Source organism: Rattus norvegicus, chromosome 17 (genome assembly GCF_036323735.1).
Source record: "Rattus norvegicus strain BN/NHsdMcwi chromosome 17, GRCr8, whole genome shotgun sequence".
Lineage (NCBI taxonomy): Eukaryota > Metazoa > Chordata > Mammalia > Rodentia > Muridae > Rattus > Rattus norvegicus.
The window spans coordinates 59,621,006-59,642,509 of record NC_086035.1 but is presented as its reverse complement, the minus strand read 5'-3'; the positions used below and the strand labels follow the sequence as shown (position 1 = coordinate 59,642,509).

Genomic DNA, 21,504 nt, shown 5'->3' with positions numbered 1-21,504 from the left:
GCAGATGCCGGGTAAAGCCCAGACAGACAACTGCAACTGCATATGGCTGTTAAGGAAAAGTATGACAAGCACTGGGCTAGTTTGAAAAGTTAGTGGCCTCCACCCAAATGTAGGGAACCAACGGATGACTGGCAATTACAGTGTGGGGGACAGACTGAGCTCGGAAACAGGGCAAACATGGTGAGTTCCAGGTTGGTCTGGGTCAAGAGTGACTATCCAAAACATTAACAAATAAAAGGGGGAATAGGACGACTTGAAGAGATGGCTGGGTGGTACAGAGAATGGGTGGTACACCCATTCCCACCACTCGCAGCCAGAAGTTCACTACCCTCCTGTAACTCCAGATCCACACACTCTCTTCTGGCCTCAGAGGGGTCCTGCACTCACAAACACATAAATAAAAGTACATTATTAAAATCAATACAGAAATACTGTGATTATAGCTCATCTATATTTCTTACTGTAAAAATAAAACCCACTTAGAAAATAGGGGAAAGGACTGGAGAAAGGACAGCAATTTACACAACAAATTTCTAGATTTCATTCCAAACCTGATACACTTTGCCTCACTGAGCTGAGCCCCAGATTCATGGCCTTGAAGTGGACACTTAACAGTGTTTGAGGTTCTGCTCCAGCCAGGTTCTCCAATGGAGTACTACACTGTTCAGCTGTCATACACAAGGCTCCAAATGGAGAACACTTCTTTCACAATCCTCACCTCATGCCTCCTGTCACTTTCTAACAGCTTAAAACCAACTTACAGAATTCCACTCGTTCAGATTAAGGCTACCTTCTGCTGCCCAGTACTTCCTCAACAGCTCACCTGACCTACTCTGTGAAGAAACAAAACACCTGCTGCTTAGAATGACCTTCAAGAACTACGTCTATGACAAAAACTTCTCTACTAATTTGCCTTAAAAGACAAAGGCTTCTGTTAGGGCCATTTATTCTTGTCATAGACACAAAGGTAAGTAGTCAAGGCTCTTTTCTGTTTTCCCCAGTGTATCACAGACAAATATCCCAGCTCCCTAAACTCAATCCTGGTCTGTTGCGACTGTCAGTTTTTACAGGCAGGGTTTCTCTGTGTAGCCCTGACTGTCCTGGAACTCTTTCTAAACCAAGGTGAAGAGTAACCTTGCACTCAAGAGTTCTGTCTGCCTCTGCCTCCCAGATGTTGGGATTAAAAGCATGTGCTACCACCATATTTGGCCCAATATTGTTTCAAATGGGCAAATTGTTAAAATTTTTCAGTAAGCAGTTCATAATTCATCAAAAAAAAAAAAAAGCTTTAAGTACATTTGACCTTAATAAGATTGTCTAGGGATGTAAATAGAAGAGAAATCCATTCAACATACTTTTAAAAGGGTAATCAGAACCAGGCCTGGTGTAACATGCCTATATTCTTAACATTTGAGAGGCTGAGGTAGGAGGGCTGTAAATGCCAAGCCAACTGTTGCTTACATACATAGCAAGTGCCAGGCCAGCCAGAATATGTAACTAGACCTGTCTCTAGAAACTAAATAAAATAAAAATAATACAAGTTATGGAGTCAACTGTACCTGGTTGGCCTTCTAGAAAATCCTAACATACCTCAATTTCACCCACTTAATATATTGTCTCAGCCAACCACATACTGGATTGAGATGGCAACCTGTTATTCTTGATTTCAAAAACAAGTTCCAAGCAGGCATGGTGATACATGCCTGTAATCTTAGTGTTCTGAAGGCTGAGGGAGGAGGATTCCTTGAAGCCAGCTAAGTTACATAAGTTTCCAAGCCTGCCTCAATCACCCTTCACTTCAAAAGACACAAAGCAACAAAACAAACTCGATGTGAGCTCTTTCACAAGTAAAAAATGGAAAAAAGAAAAATAGTCAAGGTGTTATGATTCCTAGTAAAACTACACTCAGTACATAAACGTTTTAACAATCAAGAATGTGTAAAAGGTAATCCTAAAAATTTCATTCTTTACTTGAAGACACACCACTCTATTTTTATAGAAAGCTTCTTTAATTTGTTCCTTGGTACACAGAAGTGTATCATGACAGGGACACTAAAAGTACATATTAAAGAAGAACAAACAATAAAAACACTGTCAAACTTTTAAAAATACAGAAAGATTTGGGTTTATTTAGTAAGATTGCACATACTTTAAGTATCTGAAGATTTATATCTTTATGAAGTGCTTTAAAGTTATTTGAAAGATCTCACAAGGTAAAGCCAAATAAGAAAGTGTTAAGAAGCTCTCTAGGACATAAATACTGTTTAAAGATCAAGAGAAGCCCAAATAACATTTATTCATAATCAGAGGGCAAGGATAACTTCACCTGAAGAACTTTGTTCAGACCTGGATGAAAGCGTAACCTCTGGCAACACCCATCTAGGTCCACCTCTGACCTAATACACAACTCCACTGGCAATTTAATCCTCCCCAAAGATAGAGCCAACGGGTAAAAGATAATACAGTGTTTTTTCTTTCATGTCTATATGATGTGGCAAGGCAAGAACAATCTTATTTAAAGATACTCCATTGCTCATGTACCCTGTGCTTTAAAAGTAATTTTTCAAGCAGTTACCAAAAGAGTTCTTTCACTACGAATTAAAATGAATAAATAAATAAATAAATAAATAAATAAATAAATAAATAAAAAGATGCAACAATAGGCTTCTCTAAAATAGGCCAGGAATGTGACCCAAGACGTCACCGAAGTTTTTGTGTAGAGCATTATGTATTTGAAGGACAGTTCTATGGAAATCACACAGTGATAAAGTTAATATTGATCTCAACTTCTGGGGTGACAACTGGCTGGACTCTAGGGATGAAAGGCCAGCTGGATTCTAAGGGTAGCCAGGACGGCTGGATTCTAGGGGTAGACAGGATGGCTGGACTCTAGGGGTGACAGACAGGCACTCTTGGGAAGACAGACAAGTTAGAGTCTAGAAGTGACAAGCCGGCTGGGCTCGGGTCGCCCAGGCCTAATCAGGCCGGAGCCTAGACGCCCAGTAGTGAGAAACCCTGTTGCAAGGCCTGCGCCCGGCGCGCCCGGCCAGGGCGGAGCCAGCAGGGCCGCGGCGACCGTTCCCGGAGGGCAGCCCACAGCCCAGAGGCCGAGGGCCTGCCGCGCACCGCCTCACCTGGACTTGCCCACCCCACTCTCGCCAATGATGAGGATCTTCAGAGTGGTCAGCACGTCCTCGTCCATCCTGCACCCGCTCTACTCCGACCCTGCCTCGGTGCCAGTCAGTGTTGCCAGTCAGTGTTGCCCGTCAGTGTTGCCCTGTGTCGGGAAAGGCGGTCAGCGCATGCGCACCTCCGTGACCACCGCCTCCCTCTCCGACAGAATGTTTGGGAAGCTGAGGCTGCAGAGCGTCTGGTTCCGCCCAGAAGTGGCTTTGCGTCTGCGCACTCCCTGGAGCACGGGCGTTTTTCCGCGTGGCTCCTGGTGTGCGCATGGGCAAATAGACCCAGCTGCGTGTAAATCCTACCACCTTCCAGGCGCTAGCTCCGCCCCAGCCGTAAATCCTCCCACTTCCGGCTCTATGCTTGGAAAGCTGGATATTACGTCTGCAGCCTCTAGGCAGCTGTTGCGGTGGACAAACGTTAGTCCTTTGAGGCAGTCTTAGATGGAGGTAGGCACAACAGAACTATGTAACTAACTGCCTTGTCGCATTGCTGAGACTCCTCAACTGTCTTCCCACATCAAGGACAAAAATTGTAAAGTTTTAGAATTGTTGGGTACAGTGAGTCCGGGGAAGTGCTCAAGGATAATTGTGAACAAGCAGTAACCTCTTGGTTTCCGTCAGTTAGGCTTAAGAATATAATCCACATTAATTTGAAAGGAACTTCGGGTAGATCCAGTACATGCAAATCTTTAGTGCAACTTTAACTTTCTGTTATAAGAGTGACTTTGTCACTTCTGTGAAAATTAAATGCATATGCCCATCTCTCCACTAAGGTATACCGGAACTCTAAATTACCTAGCAAAGTGTCTGTCCTTATGGTTGTGGCTAATATCATGTGTAACAGACATTTGGCTAAAGAAAACATATAAATAAAATTTGGAATCATTTAAATTAATTTAGCCAGGCACGGTGGCACAGGCACCGTGGAGGCAGAAGCAGGTGGCTTTCTTTCTGTGAGTTCAATGCCAGCCTAGTTTACGTAGGAGTTCCAGACCAGCTATAAGCTACACAGTAAAACCCTATCTCAAAGACAAAACAAAAAATAATCTGTTAAATGCCTTGTAAAGTTCTTAAGATAACTAAGTGGTCCTTTCAGAGATGTTTCCTTAGAACAAGGTTTCTTAATATTTAGTAATAAAAGACAAAGTGAAGAATTGGTGTGAGATAAGAGTTGTTTTCTGGTAGTTTTTACCTGGTAGAATTTTTTCCTGCTTTGCTCTTAACTCATTTTATCATATACATATGTGATCACATATATATATATATATATATATATATATATATATATACACACACACATATACATATGCATATATATATATATATATATATATGTTGCATGCTGCCCCTTGATTTCTCTTGGGTCAACACTGCTTCTTCCATTTACTCTGATGATTCTTACAGTTATATTTCTGGTTTAGCTATTTCTCCAAAAGTTCAGGCCAACACACACAACTGCCAAGGTATCTCCTGGATGTATGCCAAGAAAAACTGCCACGGACCAAAGTTGACACTGAACTCATTATCTTCTCCTCAGTGCACTTTTATCATGACTTCCTTCATAGCAAGTGCCATTAACACCCATTTAATTTCCTTCCCCTTACTCCCACATCCTCTTGGTTCTCACAGTTCAGTCAGACCCGAGATGCCTTTTCTATGTTTATCAGCATCACCACAACCATCATCATCTATAAGCTGGGTTACCATATCAGCTATGTAACAGAAGCCCTGCCTCTAGTGTCTTCTCACCTCATATCACGACACTGCAGCCCAAATGAAACTTTTGAAATGCTGACTTAACACATGCTCCTGGTCTCCCTCTGCGTTCATCCCTTGCTGTTCTATGCCTTGCCTCTTCTATTCCAGCCAAACAAAACTTAACTTTCAGTGATCATGAACCTTGTACACAATTCTTCAGCCTGGAGGAGTGCTCATCCCGGCCACTTCCACTCCACATGATCACACACCGTTGCCAAGACAGCTCCCTCACATCCCAGCTATTCCTTCTCTTCCAATAGATTATTAGGCTCCCAGACCTGGGTACCTGCTCCTCCAAGAAATACTGCTAGTGTCCTGTGCTCGAATGGAGTATGTGTCCGACACAGTATTGCAATTGTGTTTGTTTGTGCTTCTTTTCTTTGTGTGTGTGTGTGTGTGTGTGTGTGTGCCGGCATGTGTATATATGTGTGTATACATGAGTGCAGTTGGCCAAAAAGGGCAGAAGAGAATTAAGAGCTCCTGAAGCTGGAGTTACAGGCAACAGTGCTGAGCCACCCAGCAATGGGTACTGGGAAATAAACTAAGGTACTCTTGGAGAGCGGCAGGGCTTTTAAGCACTGAGCTTTCTCTCCAGCCACACAACACCTACTTCCTAAAAGCTGAAGTACATAATGCCTTATCACTGCTTTTGTCTCTGGAATTTAGTGCAGTCCTTGCCCTGAAGAGCTTGCTTTAAGAAATATTCCTCCTTTCCTTTTTTTTTTTCTTTGGCGGTTCTTGGGATGGGTTGTAGAGAATCATTTGTGATCAAAAGTATTTGTTGATTTAAAAAAAAATCTGAAACCAAACGTTGTAATTTGGAAGAATATAGTTTTCCTTACCTGTTATTAGAATCGATTGGGATAGCTTTCAAAACTCTATCCTGAACATTTATGTTGGGAAAAGGCCCCTTAGTATCATTTGCCACACACCCATTATCAGGTCCTGCTGGACAGAAATAAGCAGTTGTGTACTGATAAGTCAACTGTGCCTTTGAGGAAATAATCTAAGAAAAATGTCTATACAGTTCAGCATAGGTGCTAGGGAGATGGGTCGGGTGTGAGCCTCACGTAAGCATGTTGCCATGAACTTGGCTCAGTGGCATCCATTTAAAAGCCAGACATGGCAGGACTGAATCAGAAACTTTAGGATGGGTCAGGGAGGCCCAAACATACAGCCAGAGCCATGGAGGTTATTGGCCATCCAGCCTAGCCATTCAGTGAGCTCCAGGGTCAGTGGAAACACTGCCTCAAAAATTATATAGATGATGGTCTCTACATGCATAACAGAAGGACAAAGAGACAGGCGCGCGTGCGCACACACATGCTTCATTTTTATTCTGTTTTTGTTTAACAGTCTAAAACCTGAAGATAACAGAGGACTGACACTTAGTCATTGAAGTTTAAGAGTAACTGGAATTTCTTGAAAGAAAGAAAGAAAAAAATTGTTTCAATAAGAATGGTGGACAGGATCTTGCCCTGTTATTGTAGGAACCAACAGTGTGAAATGACCCAGCCCTGGGCAGTATATATCAAGAAATGATAACTACAAGGAGTGGCAGGTTAACTGAGTACAATGTTGATGCCTTTCCTACAGGGTTAGTGCTTATTTCAAGAACAATGTTTGTGTGTGTGTGTGTGTGTGTGTGTGTGTGTGTGTGTGTGTGTGTGTGTGCGCGCGCGCACGCAATAGTAAGGAAATGGAGGAATAAAGGCATAGGAAAATATTTAAAACCTGAAGTTCTAGAGATGGTGGGGTGGGGCTGCTGGCAATAAAGGGGTAACTACAAAAACATGGGGACATTGTTCTCTGGCTGGTGAGGGAAAAGAAAAGGAGGACTGAGATATCAAATGTTTCTCTGCTTTCTCACCACAATGTCACTGATAAGAAAGAAAACCAAAAAAGAAGTGAGCACAAAATGATACAGTTAATGTCATTAAATTTTATGTAAAAGTCCTCCTTGGAGGCAAATATTTCAGAATGTCTGTAGAGCTATGATTCTGAAATTCAGGGGAGGATTTAAATAGCATTGTGTGTAATCTTTGGGATTTTTACACATGAACACACCGTGTCTTGATCATATCTACCCCTCCTTGATTGAGCTGCTCCAGTTCACCCCATGACGTCTGCCCCAAAACTTCCTGTCTCTTTTCTTTGTAACCCAGCAAGTCCAGTTAGCTCTGCTTATATGTGCAGGTATGGGACCTTCTCATGGGGCATGGGCAATGTGCCAGTGATACCCCTGAAAAAAGTGTCCCTGATCCTCTAGCCATCCACTACTTCTCCTCGGGTGACAGGGTAGTGTTCTGAACTGAATACCTGCACTTGGTCCCAGTGGACCAATTAAAAATCAAAATAGTCTCTCCTGCTGAAGTTGCATGCCCCCAAAAGAACCTAAATATTAGTTAGTGGGAGGAGCCCAGATTAGAGGGCAGCTTCCTCAGCAGGCTAGCATGGCTCAACATGATCAGAAGGTTTCCTCTTCCTTACATAAAAAATTTAACCCAAGTGGCCCAGGGTCTGCTGTTATTCCATTGTCTTGTCTCTCTGAGGTCGGTAGGCCTGTTGTCCTTCTGTTCTGCTCCCTACAGCCCAAACCAAACTCCTCTGCTTACCCATCCACACACTTACTCCATGGAAGCAAGTGTTATTATTCTAACACTGAAAATAAGCCCAGTTAAAAGTTTACACAAGCGGTGCTTTTCGTTCTTCCATAGCAGAGAGCAAGACACCAAAAAATGGTAGTCAAGGAGATAGCATGCTAAGGGATGATTTCTACTTGATGGTTTTATTCTCTGTGACACTCAGTTAGCTTTGAAAAGCTGGAGAAGAGTCAAATTCATTTATATTCTTTGGACATGGCTGACTGCTCTATACCCTCAAATTAATGCTTCCCACTACATTCCAAAACCATTACCTACTGACAAAATTGCATCTTTACCAATATCCCTTTTCTGTCCTCCTTTTCCTTCTTGCCTTGCTCTTTCTCCCCTCCCCTCCCCTCTTTTCATTTAGTTTTCTTTTCTTCTCCTATTGTGATATGATTCCAATTCAGAACCTCATGGACACCAGCTAAGCACTGTGACAATAACATTTCATACCATAGGAATCTAACTGTGATATATGATTTTCTACTGAAAACAAAAGATTAAGATACAGAGCTAAACAAAGAATTCTCAAATGAAGAATCTCAATTGGCCAACAAGCACCCAAGGAAATGTTCAACTTCCTTAGTAATCAGTGAAATGCAAATCAAAATGACCTCATACCAGTCAGAATGACTAAGAATGACTAAGATTAAAAACTCAGGAGACAGCAGATACTGGTGAGGATGTGGAGAAAGAGGAACACTCCTCTATTGTTGGTGGGATTGCAAGCTGGTACAACCACTTGGGAAATCAATTTGGAGGTTCCTCAGAAAATTGGAAATAGCTCTACCTGAAGACCCAGCTATGCATACCACTCCTAGGCATATACCCAAAAGATGTTCCAACACATAACAAGGACACATGCTCCACTATGTTCATAGCAGCCTTATTTATAATAACTAGAAGCTGGAAACAGCCCAGATGTCCCTCAATAGAAGAATGGATACAGAAAATGTGGTACATTTACACAATGGAATACTATTCAGCTATTAAAAATGACAGCTTCACATACTTTGTAGGCAAATGAGTGGAACTGGAAAATAACATCCAGAGTGAGGTAACCCAGACCCAAAAGAACATACATGGTATGTACTCACTGATACGTAGATATTATCCCAAAAGCTCAGAATACCCACAATACAACTCAAGGACCATATAAAGCTTAACAAGAAGGAAGGCCAAAACATTGATGTTTCAAACCCATTTAGAAGGTGGACCAAAATAATTATGGGAGGCAGAAGGAGAGAAGGACCTGGGTGGGAGAGGGGAGGCGAAGGGAAAAAAGGGAGCAGGACCAGGTATGGGAAGAGATAAGAGAGAAGTCCAGAGGGCCAGGAGAACAAGTAGAAATAAGTAGCAGTGACTGGTGAGGAACTTGGGGAACCATTAGAAAGGTCCAGATGCCAGGGATGTGAGAGGCTCCTAGGACCCACAGTAGATAGACATGGCCCCCAGTGAAGGGATGGGGCCACCCATCCATCTCAAAAGTTTTTAACCCAGAATTGTCCCTGTCTAAAGGAAATGCAGGGACAAAAATGGAGAAGAGGCTGAAGGACAGGCCATCCAGAGACTAACCCACCATGTGATCCATTCCATCGGCAGACCCCAAACCACAACATGATTGCTGATACCAAGAAGTGCTTGCATACAGGAGTCTGATATGGTTGTCCTGAGAGGCTCTGCCAGCACATGAATATGACAGACACAGATACTCACAGCCAACCATTGGACTGAGCCCAGAGACCCCAGTGGAAGAGTTGGGGGAAGGGCTAAAGGAGCTAAAGGGGATTGGAACCCAATAGGAAGAAAAACAGTATCAATTAACCAGACCCCTCAGAGCTCCCTGACTTAACTACCAACCAAAGAGTGTTGGGAGCAGCCTCAAGATGGTGGAAGCAGCCTTCCTGTTAAAAAGCAACTACACTTTAGCCTTATTTTAGATCAAAGCAGTCATACCTAGGCCTGCACCTGCAGTTCTGCTTGAACTCAATAGATAGAATAAATCTGGTTGTCAGATCACTTAGCACTGGTGGTCAGGTCACTAAGCAACCCACCCTACCGTTCCCCACGCTGGCCGATTTACCCAGCTTTATCCCGGTCATTGAGCCAGGCCCATTCTTTTGTGGTTACCTAACCCCTCCCCACATCTTGCTTCTACCAGTATATCTTCTGCTTGAGAAAAATTAAAAATTGCCAGTTTGATCAGACTTCTTGACTTGCTGTCTGTTCTTTGAATCTCTTGACCCCCCATTCTCTCCTAGGTGGACCCCAGACCCTGGTCGACTGCCCTGAGCAAAAGAATATACATGGGCTGGTCCATGGTTCCAGCTACATATGTAACAGAGGACTGCCTTATCTGGGCATTAGTAGGAGGGAAGGCATTTGGTCCTGTGGAGGTTTGATGACCCAGAGAAGTGGGGTGCTAGAAGGGTGAGGCAGGAGTAGGTGAGTGGGTGGGGGAGCACCCTCTTAGAGGCAAAGGGGAGGGAGTGGGGGTTGTGGAGGGGAGACTGGGAGGGGGGATAACATTTGAAATGTAAACAAATAAAATGGTTAATTTTTTTAAAAGACAGCAAAAAGATTGAAAGGGTTGGAAAGTTGGCTCAGAGCACGTAAGAGTACCTGATGCTTAACCATGGGGACCAGAATTAGGATCCCAGGCCCATGCCCAGTGGCTCAAAACTTCACATAACTAGAGTTCCAAATGATTCAAAGTCCTCTTCTGGCCTCTGTGGGCATGCAAATTCTCATTCTTTCCCCTCCCTCTTCTCCCTTCCTCCCTCCTCCCTCTCTTGGTCCTCTTCCTCCCATCCTCTTTCTTGGAACCATAAGCATAGATGCATATACATAAACAAAAATGAATAAAATTGTTTTCAAATATTTAGAGGGACTTTAGGACAGTGAAACTACTTGCATATTACTAAAACAGTGACACATGGCTCCTAACACATGGCTCCTAACCTCTCCAAGCCTATAAACTGTACATGACTGAATCCTAAAGTAAATTATGTAATTTGAATGATAATGATGTGCGCATGTAAGATCATCAGATAAAGAAAAGAACATCAGATATAACAAATGTACCAATTGGGCAAGACATGTGCGCTCTCTCTCTCTCTCTCTCTCTCTCTCTCTCTCTCTCTCTCTCTCTTTCTCTCTCTCTCTTGTGTGTGTGTGTGTGTGTGTGTGTGTGTGTGTGTGTGTGTGTGTGTGGTGGAGGGACATATGGAAAATCTCTTTACCTTTCAATTTTTTTGAGCGTGTGAACCTGAAAATTAACATGCTTTTAACAGTCAGCAAGACACTCCTTTGAGGAAGGACAAGAAATAACAGTGGGGAATACTTGGGAAAGGACACAGATTCTGCTTATCCACAGACAGGGCCTAAAGAACGTGACGTTTTGGGGTACTGGTATGTATGTTATGGGTTATGTTTTGCAATATTATAAGGAACCAGGGGGACACTGGGTCTTTGTGGGTGACAGTGGCACTCTAAATGAGAACAAGGCTTTGCAGAGTGAGGAGTGGAAGCTCTAGTCTAGATAACTTAGAGAGACAAAACTTAAACTTTTTGGTTGTTTATTTGTTGTAATTCTTCCATATTTTAGTCTCTGGAACATTAATAAAAGTACTTTGTAGATAACAGAACGCTACAAGTGAGCACATTAACTTTCCACAGAGATTTGTACTTCTATTAAATTCCAAGACTGCTTGGGTATTTTTATATCGTTTAGCATAAGTCCAGCAGGTAGGATTTACATATTTACACTTCCATTATGTCAATATTTCTATTTTTAAATTTATTTATTTATTTATTTATTTATTTATGTGTGTGTTTGTGTGTGTGTGTGTGTGTGTGTGTGTGTGTGTGTGTGTGTGTTGCATATGGAGGTCAGAGGACAACTTATAGGAATTGGCTTTCTCAATCCATGTGGTTTCTTGTGATGCAACTCACATCCTCAGGCTTGGTGGCAACTTCTCAAATTCTGTCTCCATAAAGACTTTGCTATTTCCATGATAAGAATCCAATTTATGTTTTATTTATATGCTGCAATCTGAAGGTACTACAAACTGATTCTATCTATAATTTGTGCATTGAAAACTGTGTTGTTAAGCTTTAACTTTTAATTTGTAGGATAGCTACAGAGCTTAGAAGCATGGATGGTTGCACAAAGAAACAGCATATGCTTAGTACATTGTCATACAGGATGTGGTCAGTCTTTGACAATACATAACTGAAGGGGATATGTTTTAGATGATTTTGATAAAGTTTCGGATGTTCCTACATTTTCCATGTAAAATTTTCATTTTAAATGGCTGTTGTACTTGTCAAATGCATCTTCCACTTCAGTTGATAGGACATGTCCCTGCTGATGCTGAATTACATGGGCTGGTTTTCACCAGTAGTCCTTCTTACATTCCTGGATAAGATACATTTAGCTCTGAGTTATTATTCTTTTATTTGTTTGTTTGTGTGTTTGTTTGTTCTTAGTAAGTTGGAGTTAACTTACTAACACTCTTGATGATTTTATATTCATTTTTAATGGATATTGGTTCTAGCTTTCTTTTCTTGCACTATTTTTTGTTTAGTAATATTATCAGGTGAATAATGAGTTAATAAATGAATAAAATTATAAAGAATTCTTTTCTCTATATTTTGAAAAGGACTCTAGAAAATGGCCTACACACATTATACTTAATTCTTTCCTAAATATTCATAAAATTCACCAGAGTATCTATAACTTTGGATGAGGTTGTTATTTACGTTGTTTTTTTTTTTTTACAAATTCAGTAGAATTGGAGTTCCTTCTTGGTAGGCTTCATAGAATTTATCAGTAAAACTATTTCAGCCTAGAAATGTCTAGAAATTTCTTATTGTGAATTCTGTAAATATATACAATGTGTTTTGATCAAATGGACTCCTCTTTCCTCTCCAAATTTTCCCCATCTCTTCAAAAAAATTACAAAAAAACAGAAACAACAGAAAAAGAAGAAACTGAGTCCATTTGCGCCAGTGTAGGACCACCTCGTGGAACATGGGTAGCCATTCAGGAGCTACACCCCTGTGCAAATTTTATTCTTCCCTACCTAGCAGCCATCACTTGCCAATCTCTTCTTGAGTAGAGGTGGATTTTATGAGCCCCTCTCGGTCCATTCTGAGAGTTTTGAGGCTTGATCTTATGCAAGTCTGTGCAAGCCGTCTCAAACCCCTTCAGTTCATCTGTGCAATGGTGTCACCATGTCCAGCACAGGTTTTGCTGAAGACAGCCACCATCCCTGACTCTTACGTTCTTTCTGCCATTTCTTTGATGACCTTTGAACCTTGGGGGAGGGGTGTGACATAGTGTCTTCGTTAGAGCTGAGTACTCCTGGAAAGATGTCCTCCAAGTTGCCGCCATTTTAACAGTGAATTATTTTATATTGCTGTGTGACTCTGGGATATCTACTTCAGCTTGAGTCAGTTTTTGAGAATTAGTCCAGTTCACGCAAACTGTCTCATTTATGGAAACACAGTAGTTCATTCTCCTCTAATTATGTGAAAGCTACACAGTGGTTTCTTCTACATATTTTCTGAGATTAGCAAATTGTGAATCTAACCTTTCTCACTTTACTTTGTAACTTGCAGTCCTCCTGCCTCAGCTTCTTGAACTCAAGAATTGCAGATCTCCCTTTCTCCTTCCCCTTCCATCGTGCCCCTTCTCCCCTCTTCCTCCCTCTTTTTCCTTTTTCTTTCTTTCTCTCCCTCCCCCTCTTTTTATTTGCTAGAGGTTTATCAAATTTATTAATCATTTCAAAAAATGATCTTTTGCGTTAACTGGTTTTCAATTTTCGGTTACATTAATACTTCTTATCTTTTATTATTTCCTGGCTTCTACTTGCCTTGAAATTACTTTATTCTTGCTTTCATAATTTTGTGTCAAGAAATTGTTGGTGCTGGTTCGGCTGCATTCTCCCAGTCCAAGCACCGAAGGCTGGAAACCGTCTCGCCGCATCTGACTGCAGCGGCATCCCAGTGGCTGAGAGGTGGCACGTGTTCATGGTGCTTTCTCCTTCCTCCTCTAGGATTTCGTTCCTAACCTGCGAATTGTATTTCAGAAAAATACTTTAACTCCCAAGCATTTGGAGAGTTACCCTCTTTTGTTTCTGGTTCCTACTTTGATTCAATGTCTATAATTATATCTCCTTTAACCACGTTGGAATCTCTTTTGTGGGTTAGTGTGTCACCAGTGTTGGCAAGTGTTTCATACACACTTGAAGGCCGTGGTTATCCTGGTTTTGAAGGTCTATAAATATCATCCGATCCAGTTGGTGGATGCTGCTCAGCTCTTTCATAGCTTTGCTAGTGTCCTGGCTGCTCTAGAAAGGGAGCATTTGAGCATGCAGGTGTGGTATCCACTGCCCCTTCGAGCTTTGTTAGGATTTGCATCTGCTGTCTGGAGCTCTGCTGTTGACCACAGGGAAGCATCTTTGTATTCTTGATTAACTGACCTTTGTTGTCATTTTGCAGTTATTCCTTCTATGCATGGTATTTATTCTGCTCTAATGTTTATATGTACCATAGTTATTAAGATATCTTTTAAATTTGTTATAATTAATATTATTTATAATTTTATATATTATTATTGTATTGTACTATGTATAATATATGAAATAAAATTGTTGATATTGATATGAACAGTATTACTAAATATTCTGAAATATTTAAAAATATACATCTGAGCAGCATAACGAACATGTGGAACTCCCACTTTATCTATGGAATAAGCATCTGATATTCGGTGGGTTTTTTTGTTTTTTTGTTTGTTTGTTTGTTTGTTTTTGTTGTTGTTGTTGTTTAACATTGAAGACAGGCTGGATACACTTGGTGATCGTCCCTGGTTCTCTCCCTATCACTGAGATGTGATTACTATTATCTTTTTGTATTGTGTGTTTGTGTTTTAAAAATGGGACTCTGGTAGATAGAACTGACCACTGAGCCATCTCTCCAGCCTCCATCCATAGTCTTTGATATCCATGCAAGACGTTCTGAGGACTGGGCCATGCTAGTCTCAACATTGTCAAAGATTTAGCTGTTTATAACGAGGCTGATTGTTCTTTCTCTGCACAGACCTTTAGCCAGTCAGCCCAGTAGCACATCGCATCTCTTGCCCCAGTGATGCCTCCTGAGTGTTATAGCATGGACCTGTAATCCCAGTGCATCAAGAAGCATTGGCAGAGACACATCAGAAGAGATCTGGGACCTTACCAGCTTCTCCTGTACTCAGACGCCCTAACTGCCGTCATCTGTGTACTGAGCTAATAGTGCCCTGAGGTAAGCCAGCTGGCTGGAACCTGTTTCCAGGTCCATTCTTGCTAGTCTTGCTGCCCTGGGACTGTGTCCCATTCTTCCTTCATTCTGAAATAATTCTTAGAAGGACATGTCCATGTACCTGACACCACACTTCCTGTTCCAAAGAAGCCTGTGACCCCGTACTTTAGAACAGGTTCTCCTTGTCAGTAAACTGGACTAAATCTAGTTGTGTGTTTTGTAGGTAGAACAATTCTCTCATGTTTCATATTTGATATATGCTTTAGTATGAAATAGCATTTTGGAAATATGTTACATAATGTCAATGATAATAATAAATCACTTTTTGTTCTTTTCTTGTGATAGATATTAGTTGTTTCTTACTACTTGAAGTATGTCTCTTCTGCAAACACAACATGTGGCTTTCCTTGTAAAACCTCTCCCTTAATGTCAGCTGAGGGGAGCTTATCAGCTATTTCCCCATTATGGGTATAACATATCCAGACATTACCAAGGCCTAGATGGTATCTTACTCCCCTGGAAAATAATGCTTTACTCTAAAGAAGGGTGTACAACTCAATTCCATTGGATGCAATTCTCAAACATTTACTGAAACTGTTTTTAAAAAAGGGAGTTCCATTTGCAAGGCCTGGCAGCAGATTAAGACTGGCCTGGAAGGATGTGAAACCTTTGTGTTATCCCTAGTAAGGACCTGAGTCCTTATGGATTCCAGAGAGAAGAATGTAGCACTAGGAGGCAACAATAGCTTGCTCCCGACAGTCCCTATGATGCCTTTTGACATAACACCAGACTCTCAGTCAGACACTCATAGATCCTTCTAGGAGAGGAATCAGCATATTATTCCCTTTTCAAAGTAACTCATAAAATATTTAAGCATGTATAATATCTGAGCAGCAGATGATGAGCCTGATGAACATCCACTTTATCCATGGATTAAGCATCTTGCTTGTTTACTGCAAGACACTTAACGTCAAGGGTGGATTGGAGAACTTGGTGGTCCTTCCTGCTTATTTTCCTATTTCCCAGATGTGGTTGTTATCATAATTTCAGTGATTATTATCTCTGTACACTACGTTATTTTTGTTTTCTACTTATGTATCTTTAAATTTGTTCTACAGAATCTTACATTTCATCATGTTGTCAAATTATATGTCTCTTTCTGCAATTTTCCTTTTTGAGCCAATGTTAGGTTTGAGTCTTTTAGTTCAGAAACTTATCTCTTCATACATTTAAAGTGCTATATTTTGTGTTCCGTAGATCTACATATTCATCAGATCTTTGTTACTTTTGTGGGTAATCACAATTTTTCTATCCTAAAATATGGCATTTTTGACATGAGGGTTATTTTGATCTGCAAGTATTTGAAATTCAACAGAAGGACTCCTTCCCAGAGCTTCTCTTCTATGACAAAAGCAGAGACCTTTGAGAAATGAAGGTTGCTCTAAATACCACTTCCTGCCAAAGTCTTCTGGTCAGGAGGAACGTGAAGAGACAGAAATGGAGCTTTAGTAACCAACTGAAGAACTGTGCAACGACAGCATCGAAGTCCTGTTAGTCTTCCCTGCATATTCACCTTCTGGTGATTTCACCCCTTAAAGCCCAAAGTGTCTCTTTACTCTGTCTCCTTTCTGAGATCTTGTCTTATAAAGATAACTTCATGCCACCCTGTGAGCTACTCATGACTTTTGTCATGTGTGTGTCCACTGCAGGTGCCAGTAAACCTTTCTCCTCACAGTAATCCTTTGATCAGCCTAGTGCACAGCTCCTCAGCCTAGGAAAATAAAGGAAGAAAGGGTCTATCTCTCCTATATGTCTAATTATTTGTTAATTATCCTTGAAATGTGTTGTGCCTGTGTTCCCCTTACTCTTTGGCCAAAGACTATTGATCAATCTGTTGAGGAAACTTCTAAAATCCCCCACATATCGCTTCCCTTCAAGCTGCATAAAACCAATGCCAGTATCAGTCATTCCTGGCTCAGGAATGGTCTCTGGGAGGCTCTCATGAAGTGACTGAGTCACCCAGGAAGAACCAAAATGAATTCATGAATCTTCACAGAGCACAGCATTGTAGTTATTTTGAGTAGCAGTCTCCTGAAAAAAGGTAGGGCTCTGGGAGGAGAACAGAGAGAGACTGTCTTCATGCAGACATTGAAGAGACTAAGAAAACCTTGGCTAGAAAGTGACTGGAGGAGAAGTCAGAAATCCAAGGCTGGTGCAAAAGCTCTAGGCCCCTGAGAAGATCTAGCAGCTTTGCCTTGACTCAGAACATAAAAGGACAATTCAGAAGAGCCAGTAGTAGTCAGACAGACCTGCCTAAAAACCTCTACTCACTCACTGGGTGGCCAGAAGCAAGCCATCCAAATTCTTAGGCTTTGTTCATTTGTGACATGAAGTGAGTTATAGCTATCTCAGCACGGTTGATGGATTGTGTGAGGAGATAGAAGAAGCCTGCACAGTGGACAGTCTTCAGGAGAGAGTGAGTGTCTCTTGTTACCCGTGTAGTCAGTCCTCCAGCCATGATCGCCACCAACAACAGACATTCTCCATGGGTTTTACTATGGAGACTTGAAAACTGTTTGCTTTGAGATTATCTTGGAACTGGACTTAAAGGGAAAGGTTTTTCAGGGAGTATGCTTCTAAGAAAGATAATGTCCTGAAAGTCTGGAGTCGGGGTAAGTTACCCAAGGTTATATCCATTCTTTTCTCAACACAGACAAATAACATGAAGACCAACTAAAATAGAAGGAAATAATTAAAAGTAGCCCAAAGAGAAGGGAACAGAAAGAAAAGGTTGAATTTACAAACACCTTTATCTACTATCGTGAAATACCTAATACGGCTACAATTTAGCTTCTGGTTTAGGAGTGGTGTTCAAAGTCCAAGCATCATGATAAAGTTTCATGACAAGGTCTTCTCCTTGGTAGCATGATCTTGAGGTATGGATGACAAAAGTGATACTGTGTGTAAGAACAAGTATATGCATCTGGGACTGACAGTGGGAAGATCTTGGGAGGAGCTGGGAAGGCTCATCTTATAACAATCCTCTTGGAAGAACTAGCAAAGATTAGCATTGGAAATGCCAAAGGAATTCCAAAGAAATACCCAGGCCCCAATGGCTAGGACCCCGTAGGAAACACTTGAAAGCAAATAGGGGAACACCAACCTTCTCCTCCTCCTCCCCCTCCTCCTCTTCCTCTTCCCCCTCCTCATCCCCCTCCTCCTCTTCCTCTTCCCCCTCCCCCTCAACCTCCTCCTCCCCCTCCTCCTCTTCCTCCCCCCCCTCCTCTCCTCCCCCTCCTCCTCTTCCTCCCCCTCCTCCTCCTCCTCCCCCTCTTCCTCCTCCTCCTCCTCGCCTCACTCATCACAGTCCTGTTACTGTTACAGGAGCTTAAAATTTGCATGGCTTCCTACTCAACCAAAAACCTGGCAGACTGAACTTGGTGGAAGGAAATAGATTTATTAAAGGCAGGCTTGGAAAATACTTTCTCATTAAAATCTTTAGCTTCAGGACTTCCAGTGTGGAAGGAGCTGTGCTGCATGGGGAGGAAGTCCTTCCTCAGTCAGAGGGTCTTGTTCTCTCTACCTAGGCAGGCACAACTTAATGGACTTTGATCTCCTGTTAAATAGAACACATGAAGGACTTCTTTTAGCACAAATGATTGGGGAGATGCCAAGATAAAAAGTAAAAAGAGGGGGAACAAGGGACAGTTTCAAATGAACACTTTCAAGCCAGAGGATATTGGATGACACACTGAACCACAAGCCAGAGAAGCCTTCCCTCCTGGGGTGATCTCAGCACTGTGCCACAGGGATGGGGAACTGACTGACAGAACCAGAAAAGAATCAGAGGTTCCTTAGTGCCCTGGGGAACACGCCTACCGGAGACTGATATGAGGGCATGCTAAGAAACCCCAAAACCAAGATTCTCTTTTTCCCTCTCGAACCCTTAACCGACAATGTTAGTTATAGCAGCTGCATTTCTAGGCTCACATGGGCAATTGTGCCACATGTGTATGCTTTTATTTTGACATGATTTCCCACTCTGTAGCCAGGGTATGCTGGAGCTTGAGACTAATGCAACAGTCATAAAACCGTATTACTCAGCACAAAGCTCTTTGTTATTAAAAGTATTACACCAACTACTGAAGGATCAGAGCTTGTAATGCTTGCAAGGTTCTATTTCTTGTTCTGGCTTTGGGTTACACGAGTGTACCCAGCTAATAAAAGTTAATAGCCATGCACACTTGTGAATTTGTGCTTTTCAGTGTGATTTTTGTGTTTTGGTATCTGAAAACTTTAAAAATAATTTTGTATTTTATATATATATATATATATATATATATATATATATATATATATATATATGGTTGAAATCTTATCAGTGGAAAAACAACTGTGTATACTGAATTCTATAAACAGAATTTTAAAGGAGCCATGAAGATGGTGGATAAAAAAGGAGAAATTGCTGAGTCCTTGGCCGCTCTTCAGAGCTGTGAGTGGGAGGAGTGGGAGCAGACAGCGTCGCATTTGACAAAGTGACAAACAGGCCTCCCAATGTACAGATGTAGATCCAGCATAAGGGAAAAGTGGCAAGCTACTCCCCGTCCTGTACCTCCTAAAGGGGAAGGACACAGGGATCAGGGAAGAGAACAGGTTAACAAAAGAGGCAGGGCATGGAAGTGCTGCTGGTGGATTTGAGCCAAGGAGTAAATGCTCAGAACTGAAAATACATCCTGAAGATGTCCTGGCCACAGGACTTCTAGGAAAATGATTACATTCAGTGGAGTTCTATGCAGCTGTAAAGAACAATGAAATCCTGTCACTTATTAGCCACCAAGCTTGGATATTTGTCACATCTCTCTTTCAGAAGTTAACCAAGGTTCCATGGGAACAAAATCAAATTCTGTCCAGTGCTGTCTTCTACGACTAATAGTAACGCACACCATATCCTACCTCTTAAAGTCAGACAACCAGAAGTCAATGTTGCCACCCTGAAGACCTAACCCCATGAGAACCTTCACGAGGCCCTGAAACTGTAATAGCACATGCTCCAATTTTGGTAATTTATGAATAGACTCTTAAACAGTAAAACAGAAAAGTACAATTTTGCCATAAAATGACTGGATATTACAGTATGCCTAATTCTGACCCATAGGTAGTTGACCGCTCTTCTCACCTTCAATGTAAAAGATGTGTGTCCTGGGAACTAGGGGTGTGAGATCAAGAGCAGTAAATCTTCAAGACAGATACACACAGCTGACTCCCTAGGGAAGCTACTTAATGTCTCTAAATTTGTTTCTTCCATAAAAAGTCAAGTGGGTGACTCCATGAACAGACCTGCTGGGGGTGTGGAGTGAAAATGTATTTGGAGTAAGTCTTTTAACAGATGACAGGTAATGGATAACCAATAATTTTTTTCTTTTCTTCCTTTTCCTGCACAGGATAGCATACAGGAATATGTTATAAATTGTCAAGTGTCATCGAATATTACTGATATTTCAAATTTGCTAGCCAATTATATGGCAAGCCATATTCCTTCATAGCCATGCATTTTAAGGAGCAGACAGAACACTTGAACAGCAAATTAAATGAGCAGTTTTCATGCAATACTTTTTAATCCAAAGCAGTTTCGTCTTCCAAGGGTTGTTCAGCAAAGTGTGCAGACAGTTTGTGTTATCACAGCTTGTGGAACAATTCTGCTGCCTGCAAGCAGAGGTCGGGAAGCTGCTAAGGAGGATAGTTCCCCACAACAGAGTATCCCGCTCATATGTTCACTTGGAACCCTTTACTGGTATGGTCACCACTGGTTTGCTCTTCTCAGAGTGCCTACATACATATTAATATTCCTAAGCATCAAAGATTCCCTCCCTTAGCCTGGGAAGCCTCAAAAAACAGAAATGAGAAAGTTCCCTTTAACCTTGTGCTTACATACTCATAGGTTCAGATCATAAGCTTTTTATATCCTTGAAAGATGTGCTTTCTGCCCTGGAGAGGTCTAGAGATTTTCTCTCTCTGGACAAATATATCCACACTCCATTCAAAGATATATTATATATTGAAAAATATTGATTATTCAGTCATGCTCATCTCTAGAAATACTGAGTAAACCAAATTGCACAGTACCCACTCATCAATGACAATACATGAATGGTTGCTTTACCACTAAGGCAGTGGTTGCTTCTGATTAAGAGTCCTCCTTCATACTAATCCTGTATCTTAAAGTTATAATGAGAGAACTAAAGCAAGTAGCAGGGCTGCTTAGAAACTTTCTGTTCATACACAATGGTGCTCAGAATATCTTCCCAGTTATTAATCTAACAGAGGGTGTGGCTAGCAAACTGTGCGAACCAAGCCATGGGTATGTCCCTGTTCAGCTTCTTCGCCTCCCACTGTGCCTCCTACCACTGATGACTATAGAGCCACTAACACACTAGAACTGTGTCCACAACACCTTTGTTGCTGGGAAAACAGGGTGTAGTCAACAGCAGACTCATAGTTTGTGATTTACTGTGTATTTTCACAACTTATTACTTGTTTGATCTTTCCAACAACCCACAGGCAATATATATATATATATATATGTTTATATATATTCCTTAGTTTATAGA

General features: G+C 41.5%; 1 protein-coding gene and 1 long non-coding RNA gene across 2 annotated transcripts in view; one reads left to right on the top strand and one right to left on the bottom strand.

Moving 5' to 3' along the window:
- The window catches only part of Rab18 (RAB18, member RAS oncogene family), a 31,390-nt gene extending 28,144 nt beyond the window's left edge, over positions 1-3,246 (bottom strand). Inside the window, exon 1 of the mRNA NM_001012468.1 lies at positions 3,135-3,246. Coding sequence (NP_001012486.1) covers positions 3,135-3,202 — 68 coding nt within the window. The 5' untranslated portion in view covers positions 3,203-3,246. The remainder of the gene's footprint in view (positions 1-3,134) is intronic.
- Positions 3,247-3,486: 240 nt separating this feature from the next.
- On the top strand, positions 3,487-15,240 carry LOC134482727 (uncharacterized). The gene is made up of 2 exons (XR_010059220.1): positions 3,487-3,629; positions 14,696-15,240. It is a non-coding gene; the product is annotated as an uncharacterized LOC134482727 (long non-coding RNA).
- The last annotated feature ends 6,264 nt before the right edge of the window (positions 15,241-21,504 follow it).